At 63.0% G+C, this 19,609-nt stretch overlaps 2 protein-coding genes across 4 annotated transcripts; one reads left to right on the top strand and one right to left on the bottom strand.

The window, feature by feature from the left end:
- Nucleotides 1–227: 227 nt before the first annotated feature.
- FAAP100 (FA core complex associated protein 100) lies at nucleotides 228–10,455 on the top strand. Of its 3 annotated transcripts, none has more exons than XM_082680033.1 (10): nucleotides 228–456; nucleotides 653–771; nucleotides 1,621–2,582; nucleotides 3,779–3,935; nucleotides 4,479–5,251; nucleotides 5,345–5,481; nucleotides 6,733–6,849; nucleotides 8,850–8,936; nucleotides 9,356–9,493; nucleotides 9,801–10,455. In XM_082680033.1, exons 1-9 carry the CDS (start codon nucleotides 292–294, stop codon nucleotides 9,485–9,487), a joined length of 2,649 nt encoding a protein of 882 aa, XP_082536159.1. In that variant the 5' UTR covers nucleotides 228–291; the 3' UTR covers nucleotides 9,488–9,493; nucleotides 9,801–10,455. The 3 variants fall into 3 exon arrangements, with proteins under 3 accessions (XP_082536159.1, XP_082536157.1, XP_082536158.1); XM_082680031.1 differs by lacking the exon at nucleotides 228–456 and adding an exon at nucleotides 1,047–1,168 and having other exon boundaries at nucleotides 656–771; XM_082680032.1 differs by lacking the exon at nucleotides 228–456 and adding an exon at nucleotides 1,047–1,168 and having other exon boundaries at nucleotides 656–771; nucleotides 9,798–9,811.
- Nucleotides 10,456–12,671: 2,216 nt separating this feature from the next.
- Nucleotides 12,672–18,598, bottom strand: FSCN2 (fascin actin-bundling protein 2, retinal; the record flags this gene model as incomplete). The annotated part of the gene is made up of 5 exons (XM_082679910.1): nucleotides 12,672–12,877; nucleotides 13,015–13,182; nucleotides 13,554–13,675; nucleotides 14,143–14,299; nucleotides 17,773–18,598. The coding sequence occupies 5 exons, from the start codon at nucleotides 18,596–18,598 to the stop codon at nucleotides 12,672–12,674; spliced, it is 1,479 nt and encodes a 492-aa protein (XP_082536036.1).
- Between the last annotated feature and the right edge of the window lie 1,011 nt (nucleotides 18,599–19,609).

The raw sequence follows: 19,609 nt of genomic DNA, 5'->3' as shown, positions 1-19,609 counted from the left end.
CCCGTGTTTGGCTTTAAACACGTTGGCCCTTTGCCAAACCGTTCTGTGTCCACTAGCTTTACCTCAACGGCGTGGCCTTCGACCCAGGGGCCTGGGTTCCCGCGGGGACCCCAACACCTGACGCGCAGCCGCCCCGCCCCCGGATCCGGCCCCGCCCCCGCCACGCCGCTGTACGGCGGAGGCCGCGCTGCGACCTGGGCGGCCGTAAAGCGCCGCGCCCCGTCCCGCCCCTGGCACCGGCGCTGCGAGCTCGAGACCCCTCCGGTGGCCGGGCTCCCTGGCGACCCCACGATGGCCGGCCTCGCGCCGCGGGTCGAATACCTGGCGGGCTTCTGCTGCCCGCTCGGAGGCCTGGCGGTGGGCAAGCCTCGCGTGCTGTGCCACGGGGCGGAGGTCTTCCTGTCCACCGGGAGCGAGCTGGTCTATGTCTACGACCGGGAGGGGCGGCTGCTGATCGTGAGCACCCCCTGCCGGGGAGGGGCCAGGGACCGGGGGAGAGGGCGGGGCGGAGTGGAGCGGGGTTCCTGAGCCCTGGAGGGGGCGGGGCCGGGCGGGAATCCACCGAAGGCCCGGCGTATTTGAGGAGTTTGTACTCCGCCTCTTCTGGGCCCCACGCGCCCGGCCTGACTCTGCGTTCTCCCTGGACGTCCAGGCCGTGTACAAGTTTCCGGGTAAGGTGTGGCACCTGGAGCTCCTGGCCCTTCGCAGGGCGCTCTACGTTCTGTGCGCCCGGAGTGGCATCTACTGCTTGTCTTTGGACCAGGCGAGCAGGTGAGGCATGGTCGCTGGACGGCACTGCTTTGGGCGGGTCCACACTTGCCTCTCCGGGGTTGAGGCGAACATGGCCTCAGATGGGCTTCTCGCTGTCTCTGACTGGTACTTCCCTGCTCTCCTCAAACACTGCCCCTGTGACCTATACGGTCCTTTTACCCCTGGACTGGGTTCAGAATGAGCACTCACCAGGCCTCCAAGGTGGGGATGGTGGGCTCAGGGCCAGCTCTGAAGTCTTGGGGGCCCCTGTCCTCAGCACCTGCCTTCTCTAACAGGCTCCTGCTCACAGAGAATTCTTAGTAAACGGGGTTCAAGCGGCTGAGTCTGCAGCCGGAGCAGGATGCTGCCCCTTTGGCTTTGATGGGCCTTGGTGGGTCTGGCATGACACACCTATGAGGTGGGTCTCTGTGAACCCTGAGTCAGTGGTTAAAGGAGTTTCACCATCCCCCCCCCCCCCGCCTCCACCACCCCTCAGTACCAGTGCAGAGCCTAGAGCCTAGACTTGGGCACCTGTTCACTACTGGTTTAGAAAATAAAAAGGTAGCAGGTGTGATTCACGGCTGAGGCCTTGGGGGTCTGACAGTTCTGCACTGATGAGAATTTTCTGTCCAAACCCCATTTCTGGAAGGCTTGGTACATCCTATTATGCACGTGTCCCTGGGCGACTGGTGGGGAGCAAAGCAGTCCGTGGAGCAGGTGGGAGGCACTGTGGCACGCCAGCTGCTCCCTGGTGGCTATAAGTCACTGAGATCGCTCCTTGTACAGACCCCAGGCCCATCATGTCAGTGGTAGGCTGTCACGAAGGGAGCTTGTGAGCACTGTAACTGACATTTGCCTGTGTTCTCAAAGGTCTGTGAGCCGGGATGACAAGGATGACAGGGACGACCAGGACAGTGAGGATGGGCAGGTCGATGAGCTCCCTGTCCCTGTGATCCCCGTGCACCCAGACACCTGTGTGCTCCCCAGTGCCACACTGCATGCCTTCACCGTGCTCGATGACGTGCTCATCACCCTGGCACAGGGCCCCACCCAGTGGAAGGTGCAGCTGTTTGAGTGTCCGTGTCCAGGGGAGGACCCTAGGCCCGGAGGCCAGATTGGCGAGGTGGAGTTGTCCACCTGCACCCCCCCAGCTGGAAGCCTGGGGGAGCCCACAGCCCCCTGCTTCCTCCCTGTGCTGTGCTGTGTGTCACCACCAGGCTCCAGGGCCCCACATGGCCACCCGTGGGGCTCTGGGGGCGTCACGCTGGAGGGGTCCCTCTTTGGGCTACTCTTTGGAACCGATGCCTCCCTCCTGGAGTCGCCCGTGATCCTCTGCGGTCTCCCCGATGGCCAGCTCTGCTGTGTGGTCCTCAAGACCCTGGTCACCTCTAGGTCTGCCCCTGGTGATCCGAAGGCCCTTGTCAAGATCCTCCATCACCTGGAAGAGCCTGTCATCTTCATTGGAGCCTTGAGGACAGAGCCGCTGTCCGAGGATGTGGAGGACGTGTACTGTGACTGCCTGGTGGCACTTGGTCACCATGGCCGGACACTGGCCATCAAGGCCAGCTGGGACGAGGCAGGGCATCTGGTGCCAGAGCTGCGGGAGTACAGCCTCCCGGGGCCTGTGCTCTGTGCGGCCTGCGGCAGGGGCGGCCGTGTGTACCACAGCACCCCCTCGGACCTCTGTGTAGTGGACCTGGCTCAGGAGGTCTCCCCCTGGGACCTCACGCAGCGTGACGGGGCCCCAGGAGGCCTGCCCTCTCTGCTGTGTCCAGCCAGCTTGAGTGTCTGCAGCGTCGTCACCCTCTCTGTGTCATCTAGGGCGCCTGAAGGTACGAGCCACGGCTGAAAGCAAAAACCAAAGCCATGGGGTGGGTGGAGCCTCTTTGATGTCTCCTCCCTGTGAACTGTCCGTTCTCCTCTCCCTGCCTCATTCCTGTTCTCCATAAAACTGCCCGGGCAGGCCTACCCTCCCCTGGCATAGCCTCATGGTTGATGCTTCTTGTCTTGGGGTCCTGTGTGGGTTTAGGGGCGGGGGCTGTGCTACTCTGCCTGGGTAGGGTCTACACCTGAGTGACCCTGGGCAAGAGCATCTTCCCATGGCCAGTAGTGCAATGGAAATTCAAATTGGTTTAGGTCAAACCTTTATGGGTTTTTTTCACACTTCCTTACCATGTGGGCTCCAACGAGTCCACCCTGCACCAAAGGCAGGGGGCATCGCCAAGTTCTGATGTGTGTGTTCTCCCCAGACAGAACCGGGGGGGTTTCAGCCATGTTTGCCCAATGTTAAGGGGGAGATATAAGAGCCCCCCTCCCCCTAGCACATATTCCCCTTAAGATAGCCTAAGAATGCATTGTAAGGCCTACCGTGGACCATACTTGACACGAAAGAAATGCTTTTGAAGTGAAAAGACTGCTGTCTTTCCCACAGGGAAAGAGAGACACATGTGGCAGGGAATGGGGGAGCCACACCTCTGGGTGGGTCTCAGGGCCTAGTGGTACTGGACTTGGAGAACCAGCAGGTCACAGGAGATGGAGCCTGTTTCCCGGGGAGCTCCCTGGTAGGCCAGGAGTGGGAAAGGAGACAGAAAGATGTCGAGGAGAGGCGGCAGGCTTCCAGAAAGGCCCCAGTGAGAGCCGACTGGCCAGTGGAGGAGGCCTGGGGCCTGTGTAGCACCTCCTTCTCTTAGGAAATCTCAGAGCAGCTTTGCTAGGGGTTGGGAGGGCTGTTGAAAGGGGGATGCACCCAGCTGATTTGATGGCCCTTGTCTGGTCCCTTTTAGTCCTGTCCATGTATAAGATGACACCTCTGCTGTGCTGACACCCAGTCCCAGGGAGGGCCCTTCACAGCATATGCCCAGCCCAGTACACACCCCAGGCTCTTCGGGGATGTCTCCAGAACCCTCTTTTCCTCACCTGAGCACAGGCGTTCTGCCAACACTTATCTGAGTCCTGGGAACTGCTGCATGTTCCCAGCAGCATGCCTCTCCCTGCCCGTTGACCAGGCCCCATGTGTGTCCGCCTGCAGGGGGTGCTGAGCTCCTGGCCCTGTCTGCCAAAGGCCGGCTGATGACCTGCAGCCTGGACCCGCACTCTGAGACGCCTCACCCCACCAGAGTGACCTCGGCGAATGCTGGCCAAAAAATTAAGGAGTTGCTGTCTGGAATTGGCACTGTCTCTGAGAGGTGACCAGTGGGCTGAGACTCGGGCAGAGGCTGGCATGGTGTCCACGGAAGGCGGTGTCCTGGGTGGTGGCACTGGTCCGGGACAGGCCTGTTACTTTGCCTCTGACCCCCGCGATAGCCCCAGACGTTGTGTTGCCTGGCCAAAGGCGGCACCAAAGGCCAGCTGTGGGCGCCAAGCCCCTGTGTTTTAGGGTCATTTCTAGGGTGCCTGCCATCCTCTGGGATGTCACTGTGGCACCGCAGAGGAGCAAAGGAGCCAACTTGGAACACGTTGGGGAGCCCGGTGGGGGTGGCCAGCCCCACCGTGGGCACCCCTGGCTCAGTGGCCCTGAAGGGGGTGGGGGGAAGTCTCCGTGAGCCCAGTGGGCGAGGCCAGGCTGCCAAGTACAGGCTGCCCCAGCTCCATCCTCTGCTGCTGGAGAAGGAGGTTGGGTCAGACGATTGCATGGGCAGGACAGGAGCCCCTGAGGTGGGGGCTCTTCACCTGACGCTCGAGGAAGAACGAGGTCTGGGCCCTCCCTCAGCAGCCATGTCTGTTTCCAGAGTGTCTTCTCTGAAGAAGGCGGTTGACCAGCGGGACAAGGCCCTGACCTGCCTCAACGAAGCCATGAACGTGAGCTGCGCCCTGCTGTCGAGCCGGGAGGGTCCCAGGCCCATCTCCTGCACCATCAGCACCTCCTGGAGCCGCCTGCAGCTGCAGGACGTGCTGACAGCTACCTGCCTGCTGGAGAACAGCAGCGGCTTCAGCCTGGACCGGGGCTGGGCCCTGTGCATCCAGGTGCGCCGCAGCTCCCGGGCCTTGGACCTGGACTCGGCTGTCTCGGCCATCACCTACACCATCCCCGTGGACCAGCTCGGCCCTGGCGGTCAGCGTGAGGTGACACTGCCTCTGGGCCCGGGAGAGGACGGTGCGCTTGACCTGCCCGTGACCGTGTCCTGCGCACTCTTCTACAGCCTCAGGGAGGTCGTGGGTGGGGCCCTTGCCCTCACGGACCCTTTCAAGGACCCCTCTTCGAATGAATGCACCCCTGACGTCCTGCCTGAGCAGGACGGCGTGTGCCTGCCCCTGAGCGAGCACACGGTGGACATGCTGCAGGGCCTGCGCTTCCCCGGCCTGGCTGCACCCCACACGCAGGCCCTGGGCCCACTCAGCCCTGCCAGAGACCCCATCCACACCTTCCTGGAAACTTGCTGCGGGCCAGTCAGCCAGCCCGCAGGACCAGCGTCCCTGCGGGCCAAGTACCTGCCCCCGTCAGTGGCCACCGTCAAGGTGTCGGCAGAGTTGCTCAGGGCCGCCCTAGGGGACGATCACGCAGGTTGGTGGCACCAGCTGGCTTCGCTGAGGCCTGGGACCCTTCCTCCCTCTCCCAGGATCTGATCGGCCTCACAGCCGCACCTCTCTCCTCCAGGCGTGTCCCTGTGTTCTGCCACCCTGCAGTGGCTCCTTGCCGAGAATGCCATCGCGGACATCGTGAGGGCCCAAGCACTGTCCTCCGTCCAGGGAGTGGCCCCAGATGGCACTGATATCCACCTCATCATCCGCGAGGCAAGCAGGGGTCAGCTGTCCTGCCTGTGGGGAAATGGGCCTCGACATCAGCAGTTCTGAGTAGGGTCCCTGGGTTGCTCGAGAGGAATCAGATTCTGGGGCCCACCCTCCAGAGGATTCCGACACATCTGAGTTCGAGAGGCGGGCTGTGATGGGGTGGCCTTCGTGGGGCCAGGGGCAGCGTCGGCTCCCAGCCAGGTCTCCATGAGTACCGCCCTGTCCAGCGCTCTCCACGTGTGGCCCCTGCCCTGCGTACTGCTGGAGTTCACAGCCAGCCCGAGCGGGTCGCTCACTTGTACCCCCAGGGGCAGCACGAGCGACTCCAGACTCCAGGCCACTAAACCCCTAGACCACCAGGGTGCCGGGCCCCATCACAGACGCCCCATGTGCAGGGGCCGCTGAGACACCAAGGTGGAGCTCAGTCCTCTAGCCCCATTCCTCGCACAAACCTTCCTTCCCGAGACCCTCCTGGCAGCCTCGGGGTCATGTCCAGCAGACCCTTGTGCTACTGCGTTGGAAGCTCTGGCGGAGCATCCCGTGTGGCCGGGCACAGCTTGCTGAGGATGGTGGTTGGAGGCTGCCCACTAGACAGCCTTTTCAGGTCAGGCCACGATTAGGCAGTGTCAAGGTCGGGTGTCCCTGGGGCCTGGTGGTGGTTCTGCAGGTGGCGGAGAGAGGTGGGTGCCCCAGTGCGTCCTACGATTCCAGAAGGAAGAGCTGCCGGAGACAGAGTCCTTCCTAAGGTCCCTAGGCCCCTGGGGTCTTGCCTTGTGTCCTGGCTCTCGCCCATCTTCGCCAGATCTCATGTTTGGCTGGAGGGCACTGGGCTGACCTCACTTGCCCAGCCCCCTCCCTGTTCTCACACCTGCAACCCTGACCCTGCTGTCTAGTGCCTCAGGATGCACAGTGTGGTCCATGGTGGGTCCGGGCGTGGGCTGTCCGTGGCAGTGCAGCCACAGCAGGCACTGAGTGAGTGCCACGGATCTGGATGCCGAGGGAAGAGGGGTCTTCCTGGACAGATATTCCAAAGGAGCAGCTTTGCTGTTGCTTGGCTAGCTGGTTCTTCAGGGGAAAATTCACGTTGAGTGTGGAGATCAGCCCCGGGAGCCCCCTGAGCTTTGCCCACAGTGGGATGTAGAGCGCGAGCCCAGGCTTCACATGCCCCTGCCAGCTTGGACACTCCCGCCGGCCACGCTGCCCTCGGGCAGGTCAGGGCTGTGGACGGCCAGTGACGTTCCTTGTGTGTTGCAGGTGGCTGTGACCGACCTGTGCCCAGCAGGGCCCATCCAGGCCATGGAGATCCAGGTGGAGAGCTCCTCTCTGGCCAACATGTGCAGGGCACACCACGCCATCGTCGGGCGTTTGCAGGTCTGTCGGTCCTCATGGGCTTGTTTGGGAAGTCTCTGGGGGGTGGTGGGGACACAGGACCCTGGTGGTCTGTGGCTTCCTGCCTGGGGTTGCAGGTGAGCTGTGGGCGGCTGGGAGGTGGGGGGGACTTGCTGCTCACCCTCCTGGCAGTAGCTCCTAGTGGCCTGTGAGCACACGGGGTGAAGGGAGACAGTCCACTGGAGGCCAGCGTGAGACCTCTTCTACACTCGCGTGGGGGAGCCGTGCTCGGGCCCTGGGCCAGGTGTCTGCTGTCTGGGCCTCCACGTCTTCGCCAAGAAAGCGGGAGTTGGCCGCCAGCCCCTCCCATACACACAGCCCCAGGGGCCCTTCCTGCTGCTGCACGGCCATGCGCGGCTGCTGGGGCTTCAACCCCAGGATCTGAGGGGAGGTCTTTGTGTTCCGGAGGGAAGCTGTCAGCTAGTGCCCTTGGCAGGCTGGGCACAGGGTCAGGTGGCCCATCTCCTGCCTGTTCTGAGTGTGTGCACCCTCGGCTGCGCAGAGGGGTCCGAGATGGCAGTTATCAACTGATTCCCACGCTTTTCCTTAAACATGGACTTTGTGTCAGCCTCACCTGGGAACTTGGTGCACGTCCCCAGGCCCCACCCCAGACCCCAAGAGTCGGAGAACCTGCAGTCCAAGCTCCGCCAGGGATCCGAGGCTGCTGTTCTAGACCTACCAATGCACCCAGGCGAGCCTGGGGGCCAAGCCATGACCAGAGGTCCCCCTCAGGCACTACTGTGACGGCCCTGCTGTGGCACATCCATGGCTTCACTCCCAGGCTCGGGAGTCCCCTGTCCCTAGAGCAGAGCTCCCACGCCTGCATTTCTCTCCCCCAGGGGGCGCCCCGTGTTGCTCTTGCGGGCCTGAAACAAGCAGGGCTGTCTCCAGACCCGCTGAGCGCGGCAGTTGAGAGGTGGACAGTTAGTGAGAAGCCGGGAGAGGAGCATACCGACCAGACTTCCAGCAAGAAGGGGAGTTAGTGTCCTGGGGCTGCGGGAACAAAGTGCCGCAGATGGGACACAGTGCGTTCACTTTGGAGACAGGGACCCAGGTGTCCGCAGGGTGGTTCCTTCTGAGGCCTCTCTTCTGGGCGCGTGGATGGCCGACTCCTCCCTATGTCCTCATATGGTCATCCCTCTGCATATCCGTGTCCTGATCTTTTCTTAGAAGGACACCAGTCCTATGGGAGTAAAGCCAACCCACGTGACCTCATTTTAACTTGATTATCTGTGGAGACCCTCTCTCCAAACACAATCACCAGGGGTGCTGGGAGCTGGGGCTTCCAAGTGTGAATTTGGGAGGCATGCTTCAGCCCCCAGTGGAACGCTGGGGACACTCCCTTGATGGGAATCTTCTTGTGGGCTGCAGACCTCTGTCCTCCGTCTGCTGACACTATGCTTGTGGAATGGGAGCGTTCTCGTGACAACTGGCGTTCATTCACCTGGCCGCTTGGAATCTGGGGGGCCTTGTCAGGTGTGCAGCTTCTGCCACTGGCAGCATCTCCTGCTGCCCCTTGGGGTGTCGGGGTCTCTTCTCAGTGCTCTGCCCTGGAGGCCAGCGGGAGCCTTGCTTCCTGGGTCAGTCTGCAAGCTTGGGTTCAGCCCTGAGAGCCGGCCAGACTGCCTCCAGAAAGCAGGACGTGAAGCAGCTCTTTCATGGGCCAAGATAGGAACAGCGGTGCCAAGGCCTGAGGCCAAGGATGGGGAAGGGGTGGCGGTAGGAGGTGGGTAGTGAGGGGAAAGGGCTGAGAAGAAAGTTACTTCCAAGTAAATGATCGTCAGGGTGGGGCTAGCATGCCCTGCCGCCCGAGGTGAAGGTTAACTGGGGGCGAGGCAGGGAGGCCTGATGGATGGTTCGGGGAGGGAGAAGGGCCACCTGGCTCTGCGGGCTGGAGGACAGGTGCCAGGAGCCCCGGGCGCTACGTTGGGACACACGGGAGAAGCACCCTCTCCAGCCGTGTGCCCCTTGTGTCCCCCCAGAGGCTGGTCATGGAGCAGGCTGCCCGGGGCTCCAGCCCGCCTGACCTCCGCCTGCAGTATCTCCACCAGATCCAGGCCAACCATGAGGTGAGGTCCTTCAGGGATCCACGCCCGGAACCTTCCCCCAGCCTGGGCTCCTCTGGGGAAACGCACAGGCACTGGGGTGTTGCCCAGCTTGGCAGGGGCTCCCAGTCCTCACAGCCGAGTCGGGTCTGGGCTCCTGCTGCAGGGGTGAGGTGGGGACAGAGTGGGCATGGCCACTCCTCCAACCTGTCCCACATTGGCTAGGACACGCCTGTCCCCTGGGGACATGGTCTTCCCTCAGCCCAGCCACGCCTCCTGTCCCGAGGGGTCATCACGTTAAGGCCACAGATGAGTGTTTTTCCTGGACCACCTACCACAGTCCGAGTAGGATCTGCGCATGGTGGGTGTCCCCCAGAGGGATCCGCTGACGTGCCCAGCGGGAAGGTGGGGCCCTAGCTGTTGCCGCCCATTCCTTCCTGTAGACGCTGCTGCGGGAGGTGCAGACCCTGCGGGACCGGCTGTGCACGGAGGACGAAGCCAGCTCCTGTGCCACCGCCCAGAGGCTCCTGCAGGTGTACAGGCAGCTCCGCAGCCCCAGCCTCCTCCTGCTGTGATGCCAGGTAAACCCCACCCTGCCCCGGCTCTGTCCCTGCTTCCGGCCCCTCTAACAACTCACAGTACCTTCATGGTTTTATGGAGAAAACCTGGCTCCTGACCTGGGCGGCACTGTGGGCCTGGTTACAGCTGGGGAAGGTCTGGGGTGAGTGCAGCTGGCCCCCCGGATAGCCACCTGGCACCCCCGGGGGGGGGTGTGCTCAGAAGAGGCAGCTCGTTTAGCAGGTGTGTCAGGGTAGCGAGGTGGTCTGTGACCCCGCTGGGCAGGGGCCTGCTCGTCCTCCCGCATCACTGCTTCCTTTCCTCCAGCAGCTGCCACGGCCTCTGCGCTCAGCCTCGACACCGCTGGGCCGCCTCCCACCCAGAACGTCGGGGCTGGATCATGGACATCCCTCCACTCGGAAGCAGGGCCCCGGCCATGGGGTCCAGACTCCAGAGCAGGAGCGTCGTTGCTCTAGCGGCCTGCAGAGGCCGCAGAGACAGGGCTTCTGGGTTGAGCCTCGGGCGGGTGTGTTTTGGTGGTTGTCGCATTCCCACCGTGGTGCCCAGAGCCCAGGGCTGCCCCTCTTGGCAGCACCACCCGCCCACCCACAGACCTGTTGTCCAGCACTGTCCACACCTGTCCGGCCGCCTCGCTCTGGGTGCCTTGGCCCCGCTTCTCTGCAGCCGCTGGGGTTACCGGTGGGAGGTGCTCCCTGTGACCAAAGCACAATGACTGTGGGGGAGGGGGTGTTCCTGCAGGTGCCCTGTGGCCAAAACAACAACTTGGTGCCTCTGGCCGGGGCCACACCCAGCGCCCAGCACTGTGCATTGTTTCCAAGGGTCCCTGGGGGCAGACAGCAGCCCCAGCGTGGCTCCGGTGCTTTGGGGGGGGTGTCTCTCCCCCAGACTTCACGCGGTGCTTTCCTGCTGGTGCTTTCCTGCTGTGTGTGCAGGGCCTGTGAGGCACCCGCCTCAAGAAGTGACACTTTCTGGTGCTCTGCCTTGGCCTTGGCTGTTTTTTAGCTCTCCCCCTTCAGTCTGGTGGCAGGTTTGACCTGGATTCCTGGACACACCCCCAGCTCCAAGCCCCCAACAAGTCTGGTGGCCACTGCACGGCCCAGATGCGCCTTGAACTGACCTCTAGGGGGCCCTCAGGCCAGCAGGAAGCTTCAACACTGGAGTGAAGTGGTCCCTGCGGGGCCGTTCAGGCCATGAGGGTCGCTGCCCAGGAGGACCAAGGCCACCTCCTCATCGCCCTCCGTGGAGGGAGGGGGGCTGGTGGGGTGCTCCGAGTTGGGGTCTGGGAGAGTGGCTGATCGCCACATGGACCCAGCACTGAAGGGTTCGTCAGGGTGGGAGGAAGATGGGGAGGGGGGCCAGCCCACTCAGTACTGTCCTGTTCCTTCTGTCCCTGAGTTTGCTGGGAGCAGTGTGACAGCTGCCTTCTCCACGGATGAGCAAGCAGTCCACCTCCAGCTTCTGCTGGTCCTTAATGCAGCGTGGAGGGGAGCTGTGGCCCAGCCAGTGAAGGGCCTGCACCCCCTTAGTCCTGTCCCCAGCTGTTTCTGAGGGTCATCTTTCTGTCACCTCCCTGAGTGCCACGGGGGAGGATGGAGTGGCCAGTCCAGCCCAAAGGGACCCCCAAGCACTCTTCCCTGCCTCCCCTCTCCAGCTGCTGCCCCAGGCTGTGCGGGCTCCACTCAGCGATTGTCTGAAGCCAAGTCCACTGTCTGGTCAAGGTCAGCAAACAGGAAACCCCTCCTTGGCACCCTGTGGAGCACCTGAGCTCTGGTGCCAGCTTCCTTCAGGTCAAGAGTGCCCCACAGATGAGCCCCCAACCTTCCTGTCCCATATGCCACCAGGGGGCAGTGCAGACCACAGCTCAGGACAGTCACTCGGTCCCTCTGGGGCCAGGCTCCTGCATCTGGTACTTGCACGGTCAGTTGGAGCCCACTTTGAAGTGTGTTGGCCCATTTGGCTCCCAGCCCTTCTTCATTCCTAAGGTGAGGGGAGGCCAGCAAGGTGGGGAGTCAGCCAAGGGGGACCCTGGGGAGAGACTGGGGAGGGGTCCTTGCTGGTCTTCCCCACCCCCAGGATGCCTCACCCCTTCCTGTCCTCCCTGGCCATATGTGTCCACTCCCCTCTGGAACCAGCTCTGCACTCCTTCCTTGCTGCCCTCCTTTCCCAAAGTGCCTCACACTGGCCAGACTCACTGGAGGTGGGGCTTCAGGCCCCAGGCAAGGGTGGGGGCTGCCCAGGGTGGGGAGAGGGGTGTGGGCTGAGGGGAAGGGTTCATGAGGTCACCTGTGTCTGTGGTCTCCCCCTACTTCAGGCTCTAGACTGTACCCCCAGCCCTCCATCACCCCAGTCCCCAAGGTCCAGGCCAATCCCTGGGGGCATGCCTCTCACCCCACTCCCACCTCCAATGGTCCAAGGTTACCCAGCTCATAAGAGACACTGCCCTGGGTGGGGGTCCTTGGGGACCCAGGGGTTTTGGGTGCCAGCTGGTTTGGGGAGGCACATGGGTGAACCATGGGCCTTGTCCTGGTCATCCACCCTTCCTAGGCTGGGTGGCAGCAGGCTGGTGCAGAGGCTGAGAAGGGTCCTCTCCCCCATGGCTGACCACACACAGCCCTGTTTGGGACAGGTGGGTGTCACTTCTCCATCAGGTGCTTCCAGGATTCTCTAAGACCCCGCCTTTGGGGAAGGGAGCAGTGATGTGCGCTGTGGAGACTCCAAAGACCCTCTGACCTACCTGACTTGCTGGGGCCTAGGACCAGGCTCCTTCCAGCTCCCCCACCCCACCCCGGTCCTGCTGAGTAGAGTGGGGGTCCCCTCTCCCGGGCTTAGGGAGGGACGTGCGCCAAGGAGACACAACCCCGGGGGCAGGGGGCGGACAAGAGGAGGCCCGGGACTGGTTGTCCAGGGTGGGGTTGTGGGACGTTCAATCGGCTGGACCCCCCTGGACAAGCCCCAACCTTGGATTTTCTGGGCATGAGGGATTGGGGGGGAGGGGGTAGTTGTCCAGCGGCCATCGCAGGAGCCCCAGGGCGGAGGGGCCAGGGACTGCTCCTGTGCAGCACTCTGAGACCAGCGAGCCTGCAGACCCTCCGCGCACACCCTTCCCCACCCCGAGCGGCGCCACTGACCCGCGAGCCGCTGGTCACAGACACGGTTTAATGGGGGACAGGAGGACGGCACTCAGTACTCCCAGAGCGCAAACCCGGCCGGTGCGTCTGCGTCCGCGCGCAGCAGCCCCGAGGCGCCGCCGCGCAGGTACTTTCCGCTGCGGGCGCGGATGGCCAGGCGGCCGCGCTCACGGAACTCAAACAGGAAGTCCTCGGCGCGCTCGCCGTCGCTGCACACGCTGCCGTGGCTGCCGGTGTGCCAGAACCCGCCGCCGCGGCCTGGGGGATAAGGGGAGCGGGGGTCGGCGGGCGGCACGCTCCCGGCCCCGCGCTCCCCCTATCCCCCTCGGCGCCCCCCACTCTCTCAGGGCCCCAGCTCCTCGCGCTCCCCCCGCCCCCATCCCGCACGCCCGCACCTCGGATCTGGTAGGCGCCGTCGCTGAAGCTCAGGTGGAACACGTCGTAGACGGAGCGGTTGGTGTCCAGCTGGTTGGAGCCTCGGCGGTGGCAGACGAAGCCGTCCAGGCCCCGCAGCACGAGGATGGGCCGGTTGATGAGCTTGAGGATAAACTCCTCGTCCTCACCTGATGGCGAGAAAGGGGTTGAGGGGCCTTAACGGAGCTCCCCTGGAAGAGCTCCAGGCCCGGACTCACTGCCCAGCTTGTGTGCCTCAATCTGCCACTGCCATTGCCTTATGTGGCCTTAGCCAGGGGCCTGGGGCCGTTGAGCCCCCGGTTCCCCAGATGTGCAGCAGTGATCAGGGTGCTCTGGATCTGCTCCCCCACGTCAGGAACAATGATCTGGACTAGCAAGTATGACTACTGTCATGGACAGCAGCAGCTTCACGGGGAGGGAGCGGGGCCAGCCCTCGTGGAGACAGGGTCTCCGAGCTGGCCCTGTCCCCAGGCAGAGGGCCCCCACCCCAGTCTCCCCAGGGAATGAGGGGAGTGCTCACCCACAAAATCGCTGATGGCCGCCAGCTGCCCATTCTTCTTCATGCACACATAGCGCCCATTGCTGGCCTTGAGGGCCACCCGCCGACCCCGCCACTCCATCTCAAACATGGTGTTCTCAGAACTGGAAGGGGCAGGTCAAGGTCCCCTCAGAGGAGCAGGACGTGGGGGCTTAGGGTCAGGCCTCCCCATCCCCCTCAAGTCCAATACCACTCCCTCAGGGTGAGGGACGGGCACTTGCCTTCCACTGATACCCCCACCACCATTAAGAGCTGGCGCTCACCCCCGTGGGCATTCTTCCCTGGCTGGGCTGCTGTGTGGTCCCCGTGGTTGAGGTGGAGGTGGTGATGCAGGTGGTAGTGGTAATAGAGATGATGGTGGAGGTGATGATGGTGATGGTGGAGGTGATGATGGTGATGGTGGAGGTGGTGGTGATGGTGGAGGTGATGATGGTGATGGTGGAGGGGGTGGTGGTGATGGTGATGGCAGAGATGGTGATGGTGGAGGTGATGATGGTGATGGTGGAGGTGGTGATGGTGATGGTGGAGGTGGAGGTGAAGGTGGTCACAGAGGTGGGGATGGTGCACTCACACTTGTGTGGCTGTGGCCTGGATCCCCCCGTGGGTGACCAGGGTCCAGTAGCCCCCAGTGCTGGAATAGAAGGTGCACTTCCTTGTCTCCCGGTCAATTTGCATCAGGAAAGTTTCATGATCCAGTTCTTCATCTTGGTTGGCTGAGACATTGATCCCTGGAGGGAGGAGATGGGAAGCCCCTCACGCCTCACCCTGGGTGGGGTGGGGAGCAGAGGGATGGGGAGGCATGCTCTTGGGGCAACCCTGAAGTCAGCGGGGGTCTCATCTAGAACCCTCTGGACTCTAGAAGATTTGGAGCTCTGCCCCAGGGCCAAGTGGGTGCGTCATGGACCAATACACACTGCTCCCTAAAGGTACTTGCCCAGCTCCCACCGCAGCCCCAGGAACCAGGCCCTTCCGTGCTGGCAAATCCCCTGCCTCTGCTAATCGTCAGGTAATCTGCTTGCTCCTGCTCTCTCGACCCAGGACTTACACCAGCCTCTATTTATAACTCTCCCCTAAGCCACTGGATGGACACTGGGGTCCTGTCCTTCCCCAGCCGTGGCTCAGGACACAGCAGGGGCCTGGGGTTTGCTCCTGGGCGCTGAGCAGGGATTGGACCCCTGTCACCTCCCCAGCCCCTCACTCACATGTGCGTGGTCTCCCAAGAACCCTGAGGGAGGGCAAGTCTACTTGGGGCTCTGCCTGGGGTTCCTGGGAGGGAGACGAAGGGGTCATCCATGACCAGGGTGGGGGCAGCAGGCAGGCCGTGGAGCCTCCCCAGTATCTTCCCTTAAACCACATCCCTGTTCCATCACAACTGGCCACGAGATATGGCAGATCACAGAGGTCCCCTGAGGCTGGGCTCCAGTGGCTCCAGCTAGGGGAGCAGGAGGGAGTGTGGCAGACCCCCGTCAGAGCCTGAGGGTCAGGGCCACATCCTGTCCTGCCCTACCCACAGCAGGTAGAGCCCAGACTGCAGAGGCCAGGACCTGTCACCCTTCATGGCTGTGCCCTCCACAGCCCCCCAGGCTGGGGTCTGTCACCCTTCTTACACAGATCATTGCTCAGAGCCAAAGAAGGTGACCCAGCATTCTCACTGCCAATCCCACCGTCCCATCAGCAATACTGAACAAAGTGAGCGCCAGCTGCCCCTGGGCCCGCGATCAGTAACAAAACAGACAGCGGCCCTTGCCCTCCTAGCACTGGTCCATGGGGGGCGGCGGACAACAAGAATGGTGGTACAGCCAGTGCCCATGAATGCTGTGGGTTTTGGCCAGGGACAGCCTCACTGAAGCAGACCTGAGGAGGTGAGGGAGCCATCCCCACAGGGGCTAAGTGGGGAGCGAGGCTGCACCTCCACCCCCATCTCTGAGGCCAAGCCATTGGTGTCCCCAGCATTGCCCCACACACACCCGTTCCAGACAGGATGCAGCCTAGGGGCTCCATTTCACACAGCTGGCTGCTCCTGCGGCCCCGACCTTGAGGCAGGAGAGGCTCCACGGAGTCCTGGTTGCCCGCAAAGAGTGTGGACCCCACCGTTCCAGGGGGAATTGGTCAAGTGGTGGGTGTCTGAGCAAGAAGGGGTGTCTGAGAGCATTTACAGGAGAACTTTCCTTACTCCTGCGAAGACTCAGAAGAGCCAGTGCCCCTCTTTCCTTTGGACTTTGTCCTGTCTGGATGTGAGCCTGGAACAGCAGCAGCCGTCTTGTGACCACAAGGGCACCAGCGTGAGGTCAGAGCTGTCCTGGGAGAGAGGTTCCTCGAAGAGGAAAGAGTGGAGGACTTTGGTGATGCCACTGAGCTGGCAGTGGTGCCTGCCGGGGATCCCACCACCCCCGTGCCTGCAGACTTCCGTTTAGGTGAGATAATCAGTGTCCTTGTGGCTTAAGCCAATTTGCGGCCATTGTTACTTGCAGCAACGAACACTGCCTGCTGGGCGGCCCCACAGCAATGCCACATCAGTGAGGGACGGCAGCGGGCACAGCAGAAACAGAGCCTGGCTGATAGAGGCTGCAAAAGAAAAATATTGGCAGGAGAAGCCAGGGTGCTCACAAACACTCCAGGGGGAAGGAGACGGGTTTGGGGGCTGCCTGACCAGTAGAATGACAGGGACCGAGAAACCACCACTCCACAGATGCCGCCACTCCAGCTACCTTGGAATCTAGTGGCACCGCTCCCCTCCTCCCGCAGCACTGAGATGCCACACTCCACTTGCTCGAATCACTGGTAGCCAAGTCAACATCTGAATAGCTCGGGGCCAGGTCCTATGCCCTCAGGCTTATTGTAAGCAAAGCAGGGAGGCGAATGTGCGGTACCGCTGGTCTCTATAGTGGGAGGCAAATCTGGTCCTTTGTGGGGGACATCCCCCATTAAAGGGATGGGGTCAGATGCAGGGTAGTCCAGAGAATGAAAAATGGTTTGTACAGCTACCATCCCTCACCACCACCATCATCATCACCACCATCATCACCATCTCCATCACTATCAGCACCACCACCATCACTAGCAGAATCACTAGCACCGTCTCTATTACCACAGCCTGTCTTACCATCACCACCACCATCACCTCCAGCTTCAGCGCCATCCCCACTACCACCACCACAAGATTCACAAGCTGAACAGGGACAAATACTTTGTATCCAGCATCTCCTTTGACTCACAGAGAAAGCTTTTTCACACTGCTGCCCACCCTTTAATGACAAACCAAGCATATGGGCCTTGGCCCAGGTCAGAAAGCAGTGTGGCCAGACAGTAGGACCTGACATGGGAAGGACCAGGGCTGTCTGTCTTCCCTCACGCCCCAGGACCCGACCACATGCCGCAAGTGCTTGGGGGTGTTTGCTGAATGCCGGTCCCTGCTCTGCGCTAGCCTTGAAGACCTGGACTACAGGCTGGGGCCCCTAGAGCCACAGCTGGGCCACCCCTCCAGGTGCTCAGGGCCGGGTCTCTCCCTTCTGGACCAGGTGGTGGCAGTGAGCCGGCTCAGGGTATGCCCAGCCACTCCTGGGTGCACAGAGCCAGGAGCCCAAGCAGCTTGGGGCCACTCTGGGACCTCACCTTCTTCGAGGGGAAGTAGGAACTGCCCACGTTCACCCCACAGGCATGTGATCACATGTGGAAGGGCCCACCGGTCACATGAAGCGGGTGACCGATGATCCAGGACTTGGGGGGAGCCACGCCACACCTGTTGGGTAGAGACAGTGTCTCCCCACCAAGGAGTTCAGGCCCTGGAGGGACCGCTTACATCCCGCTGGACTGGAGGAACCCCAAGACCTCCCCACTCCACTCTTGCTGTCTCTCCTTGCCCTGCCCTTGGTCGCCTTCCAAACCCTTTAAAGTTCAGAAGTGGGGTGATAGAAGGGAAGGGGAGGGGCGGGCAGGGGGCCAGCCCAGTGTGGGCGGGGCCTGCCCTCCTACCCCTCATAGCAGCTGGCCTGGGCCTCAACCACCTCCAGATGAGCGCTGCCCATCTTGCATCCAGTAGCTGTCCAGCGGGCCCAAGGCTCAGCAGGGACCCCATACGTGGCCCACAGCCCACCCACCTACGCTGTGTGCTGCCACACACATGTCCCCACCCATCAGCCGCAGTGCCACTCGCTGCACGAGCCCCACGCTGAGAGCATGGCCGGCCCCGCAGCCTCATTACCTTGCCGCACGGACACGTAGCGGTGGTTGGCGGCCACCAGCACCACCTGCGGGTGACTCTCCTCCAGGTCGAAGAGCTCATCCTTGCCGGGCCGTGTGTTGCGGCCAGCCCTGAGCGTGCCTGTGGGTCCCACGGGCGCCAGGTAGCGGCCGTCACAGTCCTTGAAGGCCAGCTTGCCCGCCTTGAACTCGAGTGTGTAGCGGGTGTGAGCCTCAGGCTCCCAGACGAGGCGGCCATCGCTGCGCAGGTAGCGGCTGTCGCAGGACTTGAGGCAGTACTGCCGGTTCTGGAAGATGAGCGTGACGAGCGCGTCCACGCCCCACGGTGTGTTGCTGTCCGCCGCGATCTCGTCCTCCTGCGGGCACAGGTGCGCGTAGCGCCGCCGGCTCACACTCAGCAGGTGGGCCTGCGGGTGGATGGCCAGGTGCACGGTCCACAGCTCAGCCGGGGTGATGGCTGTGGCGAAGCAGGACAGCTGGTCCTCAGTGCCGCCGAAGAAGCGGCCGTGCGGCTCCGACTGCAGCGCCCAGCGCCCATCAGGCTGCGGCAGGACCAGGAAGCGGCAGTCGGGGCCCGGCCGCTCCGCCTCGCAGGCCACGCGCCCGTCCTCCTCGGCTGACAGGTAACGGCCCAGATGGCTGCTGCGAAACAGCACAGCTGTGCCCTGGCCCGGGTCTGGCTCCAGCAACCACATCTGCTTCCTCTTGAGGCTGGGTGCTGAGGCGTTGACCTTGAAGCCGAAGCTCTCAGCCGTCAGGTAACGGTCAGTATCATTGACGAGGCCGAACTGGATCTTCAGCACCTGGTGTAGGCCATTGGTGGGCATCTTTGGGCCTGGCTGAGGTCCCCAAGAGGGGCCTGGGAAGCTCTCTCTGTGTGCTCACGGCCCCCGAGGTCCCCCAGAGGCCTGGCGCGACGGGGTCGGCCCGTGGCCCCCAGGCCCAGCCGGCGTCATGGACCTGCTGCCCGCTCGGATGCTGCCTCTGGCCAGCGGTCACGGGCCCAGGCAGCTCTTACATGGCCAGCGGGCAGCAGAGGGCGGGTGGGAGGGCGGATCAGAGCTGTGCCGGCTTAGGAACAGCAGCAGACTTTCGTTACCCCAGCTTGGATTTCAGCCACTCCCGGACTGCCCAGGGGCCAGAGCCCAGGGCCGGCAGGGCTGGAGAGCGCCACCCGCCACAGGGCCGACCACCTCCTTGTCCTCGCTGGCAGCTGCCCGGGCCCCAACGCGGGCTCTGTGCCCCGGCCTCTGGCCACTGCACGTCTTGGCCTCTCTCCTTGCCCCCCACCTCCGGGCCCCCAGACCCACTGCACAGACTCCCCAGCCCAGCCCAGCTCTTTCCTGAGGTAGAGAAAGCCGCCTGGTGGAAAACTTGCATGTGGCCGCAACCCGATCGCAGCCCTCCACCCTCAGCCGCCAGATCCAGTTACCGCTTCTCTGATTCCTGCTGCCAGGAGTGCGGCAAGGCCCCCAACCTGGGCGGCCGCAGCTGAGTCGCATGCCATCCCCCTCAGTGGCCCCTGGGTCACAGCCTGCAGCCCTGAGTCTGATGCTTCCCGAGGGTGGCCTGTGGCTGGGAAAGTGGCAGGCAGGGCTGTTGAGTGGGGCCAGGCGCCCCACCCCCATCCTGGCACCCACGGCACCCAGATCCGAACCAGGTGTGGAGAGGCAGCCGCTTGGCCGAATGCACACTGGCCGGGGAGCCTGGTGCGTTGGGCCCCAGGAAAAGAGCCCTTGGTTTGGGCTGAGGTGGCAGCTGTATGATGGAGAGTTACACCCGCCTTGCAGGTTGCACAGTGGGAGGGTGACATGGGAGCATGAACGTGGAGCAGACAT

Source organism: Grampus griseus (genome assembly GCF_964374135.1).
Source record: "Grampus griseus genome assembly, chromosome: 20".
NCBI lineage: Eukaryota > Metazoa > Chordata > Mammalia > Artiodactyla > Delphinidae > Grampus > Grampus griseus.
This window is presented reverse-complemented; position numbering and strand designations above follow the sequence as displayed.